General features: G+C 34.3%; 1 protein-coding gene across 2 annotated transcripts in view; it reads left to right on the top strand.

Moving 5' to 3' along the window:
- Positions 1–14,410, top strand: part of LOC149785120 (uncharacterized) — a 279,057-nt gene that overhangs the window by 252,209 nt on the left and 12,438 nt on the right. For both annotated transcript variants that reach the window (XM_089978887.1, XM_089978886.1), the window contains exons 50-55: positions 206–291; positions 1,850–1,945; positions 5,432–5,662; positions 6,885–7,075; positions 10,609–10,781; positions 14,009–14,233. In XM_089978887.1, the coding sequence (XP_089835013.1) occupies positions 206–291; positions 1,850–1,945; positions 5,432–5,662; positions 6,885–7,075; positions 10,609–10,781; positions 14,009–14,233 (1,002 nt within the window). The remainder of the gene's footprint in view (positions 1–205; positions 292–1,849; positions 1,946–5,431; positions 5,663–6,884; positions 7,076–10,608; positions 10,782–14,008; positions 14,234–14,410) is intronic.

Here is a 14,410-nt window from a genome sequence, read left to right as displayed (position 1 = left end):
TATTTCTCTTAGTTTTAAACCATTCCCACTCATGTGCAGAGGTTGATTATTTCTATAATTTTCCTGGCAAAGGCATTATGCAAATAAGCCAAGGCCATTGGAGTTAACTATTTACAAATTTTCAGAATAGTTCATCAGTTTTTGTTGGAAAGGATTAATTTTTAATCTTCAAACATTCTATGCATATCATTTCCTCCCATTTCAGAGATGGCGACAGCATCCTGAATTTTCTGGACAACTGCCAAGAAGTGGCCAATGCAGACCAGTCTGATATTGACTTCGATGGTGTGGGTGAGTAACAGTACCTATTATCAGTAATATTTTATGAGTTCTTTGATACATAATTTGTGTATAATCAGACTGGTACCAGTTTGTTTGTCTTGGATGATTGTAATTGGAGCTGTTTTCAAATATTTGAATTGCATGTGCCTGCCAAAAGGTGGAGCATATATGTCCATCCATCCATTCATCTATCCATCTATAACCAGTTTAATTTCTTCACAACACCTCAATTTGTGTACCATCTACATTTAACCAGATTTTGTCTATGGCTTGCATATGGGTAATAAAGAACCTTATTGATTCCAGGATCTAAGGTCACAGTCACTGACTGAAAGAAGAAAATGCTTTCTACACAATAACTATAGTTATCCACCATCTACCATCACCAAACTTTGTGGATCTCCTGCACTTTTGGGTGAGAAGAGCTCTATCAGTTTCACAGTGAAATGTCATGGTCACTGACTGAAAAAAGGAAAAATCATTTCTGCATAATAATTTGATTTTTTTCACCAGTCCTAGTTAGCAAACCTCGTGACTGGCTTGCCCTTTAGATAGAAAAGAATCCTATCAATTATGAAGTTAAAGGTCACTGTCCACACAATCACCTAGAGTTCTCCTCCATACTTTTACAGAATTTTGTGGATAGCTTGCATTTGCAGGAAGAAAGAAGTCTTTTGACATAGGTGTCAAAAGGTAAAATATCAAAGGTCAATGACCCTATGACATAAAGAAGAAAATGCTTCTGAACAATAACTCAAGTTCTGCACCAACTACACTTTCCAAATTTTGTGGATTTCTTGCTCTCTGGATAAGGACAAAAACTATTAATACTGTAGTCAAAAAGTCAAAGATCAAGGTCACTGTGACATAAGGAAGGAAGATGTTTTGGAAATATAACTTGAGTTTTCTGCCATCTACAGTTACCAAATTCTCTGAATGGTTTACACTTTGGGATAGGGGAAAAAAAACTTTGTGTTGAGAGGTCAATGGTCAAGGTCACTGTGACTGAAAAATGACATGTTTTCTACATAATAACATTATCACATGCCTGGACAAAACTTTGTGGATAGCTTGCACCTGGGGTGAGAAAGAAATCTATTGATTTTAGGGGCATATAGGTATATTATGAAGTAATATATTATGTTATGAAGTCATATATTATGTTATGAAGTAATATATTATATTATGAGGTAATATATTATATGATGAGGTAATATATTATATGATGAGGTAATATATTAAACTAAGAAGTAGTATTTTCCAGCTCATTATGTATAAATAAATATCATATTGGTGAGGGGAAGAACAGTACAGTGGATTTTCAGCATGGTCAATTTTGTTTGCTAAAAATTAGATAAGTATATACTAAAAACTTTTTGGGTTCCATGTGTGTCATTTATAGAATAGAGCTTCATGAATGTATTAGTGATGTAATTGTTCATGACTTAACACTCTTATTTTATTCTGATTTGCAGTAAATATTCGTTCAGTTTTATAAAAAGTTATTTTATTTCAGTTACTATATTTGTATAAATCATAAATTTTATCATATTCATGTAATTTACAGGTGACCTATGTGACAATGACCGGGATGGAGATGGAGTGATCAATGCAAATGACAACTGTCAATACAGAAGTAATGCTGACCAAAAGGACAGCAATAGTAAGTATACAAAGATAGATGCTTAAATATAAATGGTCTAGAATGTTGTTCAATGACAATTTTTATAACTTTCTCTTCAATTACCCATATTAAATTAGCAATGTAGTGTGAATTCCTTGGCAGAGGCTAAGAATGCTTTGTGCCACATAGCAACACATCTCCATAGTGTCACCACAATGTCAGTGATGTCACAAAAAGTTTGTTGCACTCATCTTGTTCTTGTGCCACATAGCAACACTTTTCCATAGTGTCCAACACAATATCAATGATGTCACAAAAAATTTGTTGCACTGATCTTGTTATTGTGACACATATAGCAACACATCTCTGTTGTGAATATGAAGATCATAAGAAATGTGACCTATGCCCCCACCCCTTTCCAAAGTTGTGAGATTGTGAACCATTGGAGAGAGTGAGTGTCTTTGTGTGTGCGTGTATGCACGCATGTGTATGTTCACTTTTGTTCGTAAGATGTATTCAAACCATAAACCTGAATGGTAGATAATTATTGTGTTTATCTAGTGACACAAAATCTTTTCAGTACAGCTCTCCCTCAACTAAGCTTGCACACAGCAGGGTCCAAAATCATGGATTGTGGCATAAGTGAGGGTGCAAGATACTGAGGAACCTTTGAAAAATGTAAGAGCTTGACATCCATAGTGTGAAAGGGGGGGGGGTCAGGTTACCAGGTTGAATATTCATTTATTAATCACATTGGTAATAATTGTCAATAAATAGCTTTTCTAATAAGTTCTTTGTTTTTCTGTATAAATTATAACTTAGTTTTAGTTTAGTCAGTCGCTGAAAGATTGTTCAAAGACATTACCCCAAGTGCTTTCAACATACATCACATCTGTACCTACAAAAATGTTGTGTATCACATAACTGCCTTATGTTTGTGAATGTGAATTAATTCAAATGTTACTCTGGATTCAGAATAAAACAAGATTTTTTTTTCATTTCACAAAAGATTTGAATTTATTTAAAGAAACAAAACATTGAAACTTAATTTTTAAAAACTTGTTATATCAGTAAAAACCTGACTTTGTTATTTCATTGAATGTTATAGCAAAATTTCTGCTAATCCTTGAGCAAACCTCTTAGTGCCAATTCAGGAATTCTAAGTTCACTACAAAACTTGGGAACTCAGTTCTCCATAAGCAACCCTTTTATGTGAAACTAGGTTTTTCAAGCATATAGTACACCTTTCACATGGTTTGTCTGTTATCATCTATCACATTTGCTATTGACTATGATAAACCACTAATTAATGTTATATACTTTACATGTATTTATACTGTTTAAATATTCAATTGAATTTATTTGACATGACACAAGACCATGACCTTTAGCTATTACAAAGGTGAGATTTGCATGTCTTTTTAATGTACTCCTAATTATAGATGATTTGATACAAAAGACTAATTAACATGATAAATACAGTGCAATTCAACTAGGTTCTCACAGAAATCTTCACCAGCATTGCTGTGTATTATACTGTATATTGCTGTCATGGGAGATGTATGGTATTATACTGTCATGGGAGATGTATGGTATTATACTGTATAGTACTGTCATGGGAGGTGTATGGTATTATACTGTATAGTATTTTCATGGAAGATGTATGGTATTATACTGTATAGTACTGTCATGGGAGATGTATGGTATTATACTGTACAGTACTGTCATGGGAGATGTATGGTATTATTCTGTATAGTGTTATCATGGGAGATATATGGTATTATACTGTATAGTACTATCACAATAAAAGTATGGTATTATACTGTATAGTACTGTCATGGAAGATGTATGGTATTATACTGTATAGTACTGTCATGGGAGATGTATGGTATTATACTGTACAGTACTGTCATGGAAGATGTATGGTATTATACTGTATAGTACTGTCATGGGAGATGTATGGTATTATACTGTATAGTACTATCACAATAAATGTATGGTATTATTCTGTATAGTACTGTCATGGGAGATGTATGGTATTATACTGTATAGTACTATCACAATAAAAGTATGGTATTATACTGTATAGTACTATCACAATAAAAGTATGGTATTATTCTGTATAGTGTTATCATGGGAGATATATGGTATTATACTGTATAGTACTATCACAATAAAAGTATGGTATTATACTGTATAGTACTATCACAATAAAAGTATGGTATTATACTGTATAGTACTATCACAATAAAAGTATGGTATTATTCTGTATAGTGTTATCATGGGAGATATATGGTATTATACTGTATAGTACTATCACAATAAAAGTATGGTATTATACTGTATAGTACTGTCATGGGAGATGTATGGTATTATACTGTATAGTACTGTCATGGAAGATGTATGGTATTATACTGTATAGTATTTTCATGGAAGATGTATGGTATTATACTGTATAGTACTGTCATGGGAGATGTATGGTATTATACTGTACAGTACTGTCATGGAAGATGTATGGTATTATACTGTATAGTACTGTCATGGGAGATGTATGGTATTATACTGTATAGTACTGTCATGGGAGATGTATGGTATTATACTGTACAGTACTGTCATGGAAGATGTATGGTATTATACTGTATAGTACTGTCATGGAAGATGTATGGTATTATACTGTATAGTACTGTCATGGGAGATGTATGGTATTATTCTGTATAGTACTGTCATGGGAGATGTATGGTATTATTCTGTATAGTGTTATCATGGGAGATGTATGGTATTATACTGTATAGTACTGTCATGGAAGATGTATGGTATTATGCTGTATAGTACTGTCATGGGAGATGTATGGTATTATACTGTATAGTACTGTCATGGGAGATGTATGGTATTATACTGTACAGTACTGTCATGGAAGATGTATGGTATTATGCTATCATGGGAGATGTATGGTATTATACTGTATAGTACTGCCATGGGAGATGTATGGTATTATACTGTATAGTACTGTCATGGGAGATGTATGGTATTATACTGTACAGTACTGTCATGGAAGATGTATGGTATTATACTGTATAGTACTGTCATGGGAGATATATGGCATTATACTGTATAGTACTATCACAATAAAAGTATGGTATTATACTGTATAGTACTGTCATGGGAGATGTATGGTATTATACTGTCATGGGCGATGTATGGTATTATACTGTATAGTACTGTCATGGAAGATGTATGGTATTATGCTATCATGGGAGATGTATGGTATTATACTGTACAGTATTGTCATGGAAGATGTATGGTATTATACTGTATAGTACTGTCATGGGCAATATATGGTATTATACTGTATAGTACTGTCATGGGAGATGTATGGTATTATTCTGTATAGTGTTATCATGGGAGATATATGGTATTATACTGTATAGTACTATCACAATAAAAGTATGGTATGTATCATATCATATAGTTGCTATTATTTATGCAATGCTAACCTGTATGCATCTAGTTTTTCCTTTATTACAGATGATGGTATTGGAGATGCTTGTGTCTCAGACATGGATAATGATGGCGTTCAGGATACTGTAGACACCTGTCCACATAATCCCAGTATCTCAACAACCTCTTTCTCCAAGTATTTCACTGTTAACCTTGACCCAACCTTGAGCACCTCCAACTCTCCTGTTTGGAAGGTGGTTTCCAATGGAACTGAGGTCCAGCAGACAAAGGCAACAGAAATGCCCACCATGCTTATTGGTAAATGCTAAAATTTGTGTATTTTGGTTTGTTTCATTCATTATAACCCATCAATACAGGTAGGTTATTTAGTCCTGAGGCAACTGGAGTATACTGCTTTGCCCAATGACACACCACAGTAGCTGATCCAAGCTGGCATGATGGTAGGATTTGAACCTGCAACTTTTCAGTTTTGTGTCTGGCATGGTAACCACTGAGCCACTGTGGAATTCGTAATGTTATGAAATTCTTAAATGAGAAAGTACAGATACAATACAACCTCAGTTAACCTCTACTATGAGCAAACACGTTTTAATTGAGACCCCAGTCATAATTCATGGATCAATTATATAAATGCACTGTCATGAGCAACCACCTTCAGAATGTGACCAGCAACCATAATTTTTAGGCAATTTATTTATTTTGGTAATGCTATTATTGACTGCATCACACAAACAGACAAAAAGAACCACTGACCTTGACTTAATATTCTGTAAACATAACCACTTTGAAAGCTCTGCAGGCAAAGTGCTGATTTTTCTAAATAACACTGCTATGAATGGCTAGATCACAAAAACAGACAAATGCCACTGATCTTTATTTAATTCTTTGTAACCACAACCACTTCAAAAGTATCAACTGTTCCAAACAAACAAAAAAATCAAAAGGAGGCTGCTACAGGTTACTTAATAAATTATATTGGTCATACAGATAGGAAGACACTGGAGGAAAGAATTAACATAATTGAAGGAAGTGAATATAACTTATGTACAGGATAAATATAAATTAATTTAGTAAATTTTACAATTCGTATGCAGATACATGTACCTCAGTAACTTTCAAATATAAATGTAAATGTTTTATGATAGAAGTATATCTATATGTTGCTATATAAAAATCGTCAGATGAATGTATACAATATTTTAAGAAGAACTATGAATAAAGAATACAGTGCAAGTAAAGTGATTGGGGGCATTTTCCTGAAATTGGTATTTTGCTAAAACTTGTTATTAGAGACCACCTGTCTTGAGAGACTGGTTTTTGTTAGTTGAAGTGGCAGTCTGTCAAGACAGGTTTTACTCTATACCAGAGTTTGAGCATCCTTTATCTGTATTAAGCATGTCCAATTTTGGGGACCTATATTACTATCCTTCATCTGCCTCAATTGGATTTAAAGAATGGCTATGATGAAATCGATTCCCCATAGGAATATTTGACATGACTATTTATCCTTTTTTAACAGGTAATCAGAGCTATGGAGCGGTAGAATACAGTGGAACATGGTATGTGTCCAGTGCTGCAGCAGAGGATTATATTGGTTTTGTGTTTGGCTATGTCAACAATAGGAAGTTCTATGTAGCCATGTGGAAAAGGACAAACCGCAACTTTGGAAACTCAACATACATGACAGGAATCAAAGGAATACAGATAAAGGTAATTCCATCTTAGATGCATAATGCTAAGTAGTAAACGGCAAGAATTATGGTGGTCCCTAACTAGATTGCTGTTCTGTTCCATAAAGCCATGAAAGTGTACTGTGGTTTAGGAAAGGTCACCTTATTTTGAAGTATACTCTATAGAAATTGTATAATTGGTACCAGGACCATACCCATGTCACTCTATACTGTGGGACTGCAGTACATGTTTTTCTTGATAACTTGCAAGTAATCAGGTAGACACATAGATTGTGGCACAGTCATTGGCTCAGGATAGTAAGGTAGACTTAAGAATTGTAAATTATGTTTTCTTAAACAGACAAATCTCACAGTTTTCAGATATATGGCTTTAGGCCTGGAAGTGTCAAGTTTATTAATTAATATACTGTAATCAAATTGACATGCAGTACTTGCATGTGCACACAATAGCCAAGTAGGAGGTACCTCCCTTCCATATCTTACATATTGTACCTGCCAGATCACGTGTTGCACAGAAAATATGATATTGGACTCCCAAACATGCCAACACAGCCATGATTACTAAAACATGATTTTCATTTAATTTATGGAAGATCTCGATGTATGAAACTATGACCATTGAGCAGTTTATACTGTTAATTGTCACAGAGGTTGCTTTAAGGTATAGATGGTCAGAGATAAACAGTTGCCATTGCACAGATTTGGCTGACAATAATTAAGGTTATTTTGTGTTTCTTAGTCTTTTTAGTAATGTTGTGGGAGTCCCCATTAGGCTAATTTGCATAGATATTGTTGTGGGAGTGCCCATTAGGCTAATTTGCATAGGTATTGTTGTGGGAGTGACCATTAGGCTAATTTGCATAGGTATTGTTGTGGGAGTGACCATTAGGCTAATTTGCATAGGTATTGTTGTGGGAGTGACCATTAGGCTAATTTGAATAGGTATTGTTGTGGGAGTGTCCATTAGGCTAATTTGCATATGTATTGTTGTGGGAGTGTCCATTAGGCTAATTTGTATAGGTAAAGTACACAAATTGAACAAAACAATTCATGTGAAGTTAAGTAAATTAAAGATGGGCATTGAAGAACAAAAGTTATTACACTTCATTGCTTTGAATGATAATGTTGAAGTCATCTTTATTAAAGCTTACTGGCTAGTTCATGATCAACAGCAAAGTTCCTTTTAAGTCTGATTTCGCTCCATACACATACATGTGACAGAACCAGGATTTCAGACCAGGAGGTATACTTTTTTGATCCGTAGATTGGCTTCCAGACCAGTAGATTTTTTATCAGTATAAATTCTACATTTTTCAAGGAGATTGAAAAATAACAAAGCATTTTTTGCCATACTATATATTCTCTTTATACTGATGGCATTGTTAGAATAATAATTAATATGAACCAGTCTATTGTCAATTAAAGAAAAAGGAAAAGTTTTTTATCTTAATGTAAAGTTTTTCTTTTAATAACATCAAATAGCATTTTCAGTTTCCTTTACAAGATTACTGTCTGATGACAATTGATGACATTCAGTGATTTTTAAGCTTCATACTTAACAGGCTCTCAATAGTTCTCCGGTCCAGATTTACACCTGGATTGCTGTGTATTTAGCAAAGAATGGAGAATGTCCTTTCTGTATCAGTATTAGAACATTGTAATGACAGGTCAATTACGCTCAGCCTTTGAAGTTCTAACTTCATTTTTCCTATTGCTGAGTCTGTAATGTTGCTGACTGCTCTCCAATACTCCTCCAAGCTATTCTCATCCCAAGGACTTAAGACATATTCCTGAGCCTCATTCTCAATGGCTAGTTTCTTTTAATGGCTTAGCTCCAAAAATCTGTTGGCAAGTTTCACCACTGTAAAAAAAACAAAAACAAAAAAAATAACAATGATTGATTTAGACTTGAAATAAACAGTGAAAAATTACATGATGTATTTATGCTTTTATGAATAATTTATACCAACTTTAAAATTAATTATCTTGTAATATATTGTTAACATATTTTTATCAAGGGATTGAACTTAATTTTTGTGCATAAAAACATCAAATAGTTAATAAAATACAAATGATGCATACCTTTGAAACACATGTAAAGTCAGGACATGCTACCCACTTGCACACACTTAAACTGATATCCATGCAATGTTGAATTTGTAATACTTTTAAGCTACATATTTATTAGCATTGAGAGAAAACATGCATTTTGTCATGAAATTGAACCAAGTATGTAAGAGCTGTCCTCTTGAAACAACTTGAACAACTCAGTATCAAATAAACTTGACAAAAAAATAAAATACTTTTACGTGCCTGCTAAAATCATATTTTTATGGTCAGTCTGTCCATCCTATCTCCCATCTGCTAAAGGTCAGCTGATTTTCATCAAAGGCTCAAAAGTCATAATGACCTCTTTTTATTCCTTTATTGCTTCCAACAGTAAGGTAATCAACGAATTGCTTGTTGTGTACACATGTCAGTTGTTCTTTAAACATTCTAATCCTAATGCTCTGCCACACATCATCTCCCTGGTCATTGTACTGGTTGAGTGTTTTCAGTCTCAAGTAGACTGGTTCTGGCTAGTTCCTCTGATGGGTTGATAGAACATGTAAAATACCATGGGTTTTGTTTATTATATTTTTTTAAAAATTCTTTAAAATTTTTAAAGTGGTAGATTTCAACTATAAAATGGTATGTGCAATAGGTGGCCCTTAAAACTAGTTTTGGCCTACCACCAGTACAATCAGATGTATGCATACATAAAATACAAAATATGATTATTTGGATTGTTGGAATGATAAGGTTTGAAACAGTGTCGAAGTGTAATTCATTGCTGAAGGCAAAATGTTGAAACAAAACAGTGATACATGGAAGGATGAACCATCTGTCAAATGAGCAAATCCCATTAAAAACTAAATTTCAGAAGTTGTGGTTAACGGACTTTGGCTTCGTGAAGTGCAGCAGCATGGATGGGGGGGATTCTGTTATTCAGGGAGTGGTGAACTATTGTTTGGGCCTCAGATATTTGAAGTCTGCATTATTTGGTGACGCTATATTTGAAGAGGAACATGGATGATCATACTGTATTATGTAAGAAACAAAGAGTTTTACAATTTTGTACATATGGCACCTATAATCTATTACCTCCCAAAATTGCAGAAAGTGTGATGTGCTGCACATGCACTATATAACATCTGAATACAATAGGACTATTTGATCATTACTTGTAAAATTACATGATACAAGTTGCCGAGTCTAATAATGATATTTGGAACCAGACCATGGTGCAGGTAATCAGCCATGCTTATGACAATAAATAATAGATCACATCACTAGTGTAATTGTTACATGAAAGTCAATAGAGGTTGTGAATTGCAACAAAAGCTGTGGCACAAGTCCACAATACTAGTTATAAGCCAGAACTGGACACTTGTAAAAAAATTTTAACACAAAAATAGCACTGCCATCTTAAAGTACTGTCACTGAATTATTATAGTTATAAATGGTGAAGAGATTTCTTTTCATTGAACATAATTTTTTTATTTCGAACAGGTTGTTGACTCTAATACAGGCCCTGGAGCTGCCATGTCACAAGCTCTGTGGCACAGTTATGAAACAATCAGCCAGGTCAAATATTTGTGGCAAGACCCAGACATGCAGGGCTGGGAGCCTCAAACAACTTACAGGTGGCACCTCACCCATCAGCCATCAATAGGATACATAAGGTGGGTAGTACAGTTAGGTCAATGACATGGACTATCAGGATGGCCACTATTAGAAACTATTCTATGTCAATGAAAATGTGGTCAGCCCGACAAGTCATTTACCATATTTTATGTATTTTTTCATACCCTTTAATTTGTTGTACACAATCCAGTTATCAACTAATAATTAATTAAATGTATCATATTTTTTTGTACACATCACTTTGTAATTTTCGAAAAATCTATTAAATTTTTGGACCAAAAATTTCTACTAAGAAGATTTACATTTGCAAAAAAGATCAAAGATACCATATAGCCAATTTGTTTTTACAAAAATTAATAATGAATTGTTGCTGAGAAGATACAATGATTGATGCATAAGCTATCTTGTTGTCATTACAATATCTACTGGGGTTTATTAACAACTGGACAAAAGCCTTTACAGAACATAATCCTTAATTATCATTAATTAGTTCTCTTTATTAAGCCCATCACCGTAACAAAACACCATGTATGTTTTAAATTTAGTTCAGAAGCCCTGTGATGTTTTCTTATCCAACAAAAATTATATCTGAGCACATGCTAAAGTGAAGACCACAGGCCAATGATGAACTAGTCTTACTGTTTCATTAGTCATATAAAAATAAATTATAAAAATCTTGTCATTTTGTATCATCAATTTGAAAGTCACAGACTCCATTAAATTGAGTTGTATGTATACAATCTTTTAAGTGCTTGTACTGTTTTGACTTGGATATAATTAGCATTTTGTTACGAATCTACTCTATGATATACCCGTCTATTGTTATCTTTATTGACAAGTTTGAATAACAAGTAATATGTGTGATCTCTGGTCTTTACAACATCTGCTGTATGGGCAATGGCCTCGATAGCACATTGACAGATTTTATTTCCCTAAAGAGAGCATAATTTCCCAACTATCAGCATTGCTGATTTGACCATTTCTGTTGAATCTTGCCCTATATATGCTTTCAACTGGAATAACCAAAGCTTTAAGCATATTTAATTAGCGTGTAAATAGCACTGCATAGCCATGTGGTTATTGTAACAATGTATACCGTAATTAAAACAAGAATGAATTGTTGATTTGGAGGTGTTTATTGATATTGAAGTATAGTTGTGTCCTAATACATTGAGGATTATTGTCAGGTAACTGGAAATAGTCTTTTTTCTCTTTTGCAAAAGCTACAAATAAAAACTGCCCTGAATAAATAAAGTCTTGTTCACTTGTTTCATCTCTCTCTCTCTCACACACACACATGTGTGTTCATGTACATTAACTAAAACATGTTTTTAAGTTCTTTATATTTTTATTGTAATTTGAAAATGAGGTTGTTGTTGCTGTAAGAATAAAAGTTGCACTTAGTTTCTTGACAATGTGGACTCGTATCGATGCATACATTTTACCAATAAATAATACCCATACATGTTCAGGCCATCTGAATCATTTTGACAACATTACACAACATAACAGCTACAAAGAAGTATGCTCTAAAGCAGATGAGCTAGCACACTGAGACATTATGCCCTCTCTCTCTCTCGTTCACTAAAAACAAGACAAAAATCTTTTTGAGTACTTAGATTTTTATTCTAATTGGATTCCTCAGCTGAGAGCAGAATGAGACAGAAAATATACATTTATTTTGTACGTTTTTACCATTAGGATGTTGAGTAGCATGTATTCCATAGAACTTGTTTGGGTATGATCCATTTATTTTTCGTACCTGGTCAGTACCACAAAATCATAATTATTTATTTTACACATAATTTTTCGTACACTGAAATTAATAAATATTTTTTAGTGTACCAAAAAAATTACATGAAATACGGTAACTTCATTTATCAGAGGCTTTAACTGTGTTGATTACACATTCTAAGTTTCTACTTTTGTAAAGTTCAATGGAAATGGCTGATATATAATTAAGTAAAATTACGATTTTACAGATTTGATGTAGAATGTCATGTTTTATTCTCTCAACATGTTTCTCTTATTTGGCAAAAAAGAATTTATCATTTTAAAACAGTTCATTATAGACAACAAAACGTAAATCTTAGCCAGTTAAACTTTGGTGGCCCACGGGTTAGCATGCTGGGTGCACTATTAGAAAAGTAGAGGTTTTGAATCCTATCAAGATCAGGCCAAGTTGGCCACCAAGGTATGTCCCTGTTTCCATTTATCTTGGTGATATGATTCTTAATGTTTTGATGTGCTGTTAAACACCAATCAATAATGGAATCATAAGGTCTCAGAATCTTTCTTTTGTGGTCACTATCTGGCTACTTATCTCTGTCCTCAGTATCAGGCTCCTTACCTCTGTAATCACTATCAGGCTGCTTACCTCTGACCTCACCATCAGGCTACTTACTTCTGTCCTCAGTATCAGGCTACTTACTTCTGTCCCAGTATCAGGTTACTTACTTCTGTCCTCAGTATCAGGCTGCTTACTTCTGTCCTCAGTATCAGGCTACTTACTTCTGTCCTCAGTATCAGGCTGCTTACTTCTGTCCTCAGTATCAGGCTACTTACTTCTGTCATCAGTATCAGGCTGCTTACTTATGTACTCAGTATCAGGCTACTTACTTCTGTCCTCAGTATCAGGCTGCTTTCTTCTGTCCTCAGTATCAGGTTACTTACTTCTGTCCTCAGTAGCAGGCTGCTTACCTCTGTCCTCAATATCAGGCTACTTACCTCTGACTTCAATATCAGGCTACTTACTTCTGTCCTCAGTATCAGGCTGCTTACTTCTGTCCTCAGTATCAGGCTACTTACTTCTGTCCTCAGTAGCAGGCTGCTTACCTCTGTCCTCAATATCAGGCTACTTACCTCTGACTTCAATATCAGGCTACTTACTTCTGTCCTCAGTATCAGGCTGCTTACTTCTGTCCTCAGTATCAGGCTACTTACTTCTGTCCTCAGTAGCAGGCTGCTTACCTCTGTCCTCAGTATCAGGCTACTTACCAATGACCTCAATATCAAGCTGCTTACCTCTGACCTCAGTATCAAGCTGCTTACCTCTGACCTCAATATCAGGCTGCTTACCTCTGTCCTCAATATCAAGCTGCTTACCTCTGACCTCAATATCAGACTATTTAACTCTAAGTGAAATTTTTAAAAAATTCTCCTAAACTGTGCATGATTCTTTCATCAACAATTTTGCTTGATACATAATGTGTATCAATGGTGGACACAAGCATTTCCAGGCTAATTTTTTACTCTGCATTTACAGGTTGATCACATATAAGGGTGATACCCAACTTGTAGATTCTGGTGCTGTCTTTGACTCTACCATTACAGGGGGACGTCTTGGTGTTATCCAGCATGGAGCTTTGAGCATAATTTGGTCAGATCTAAAGGTCAGATGTTTGGATGATGCAAACAAAGGACTATACTTTGATGGAAAAAATGACTATGTTTTGCTTCCCAATGTGACAACACTCAAAATGAATGCAAGGTACATAGTTTTACTTTTAAATCAATCATAGTTTGTTTTAAAAGAATTTTACCTCATTTATTCCTTTTCAACATATCCTTTATGGGGGGGTCATTAAAACTTTTAGGTAAGGCATCATCATCATCATCTACATTATCATTACATCAGTATCGTCATCTGCATTATCATTACATCAGT

The sequence above is a fragment of the Sinohyriopsis cumingii genome, chromosome 13, assembly GCF_028554795.1.
Source record: "Sinohyriopsis cumingii isolate HCF-2022 chromosome 13, ASM2855479v2, whole genome shotgun sequence".
Lineage (NCBI taxonomy): Eukaryota > Metazoa > Mollusca > Bivalvia > Unionida > Unionidae > Sinohyriopsis > Sinohyriopsis cumingii.
This window is presented reverse-complemented; position numbering and strand designations above follow the sequence as displayed.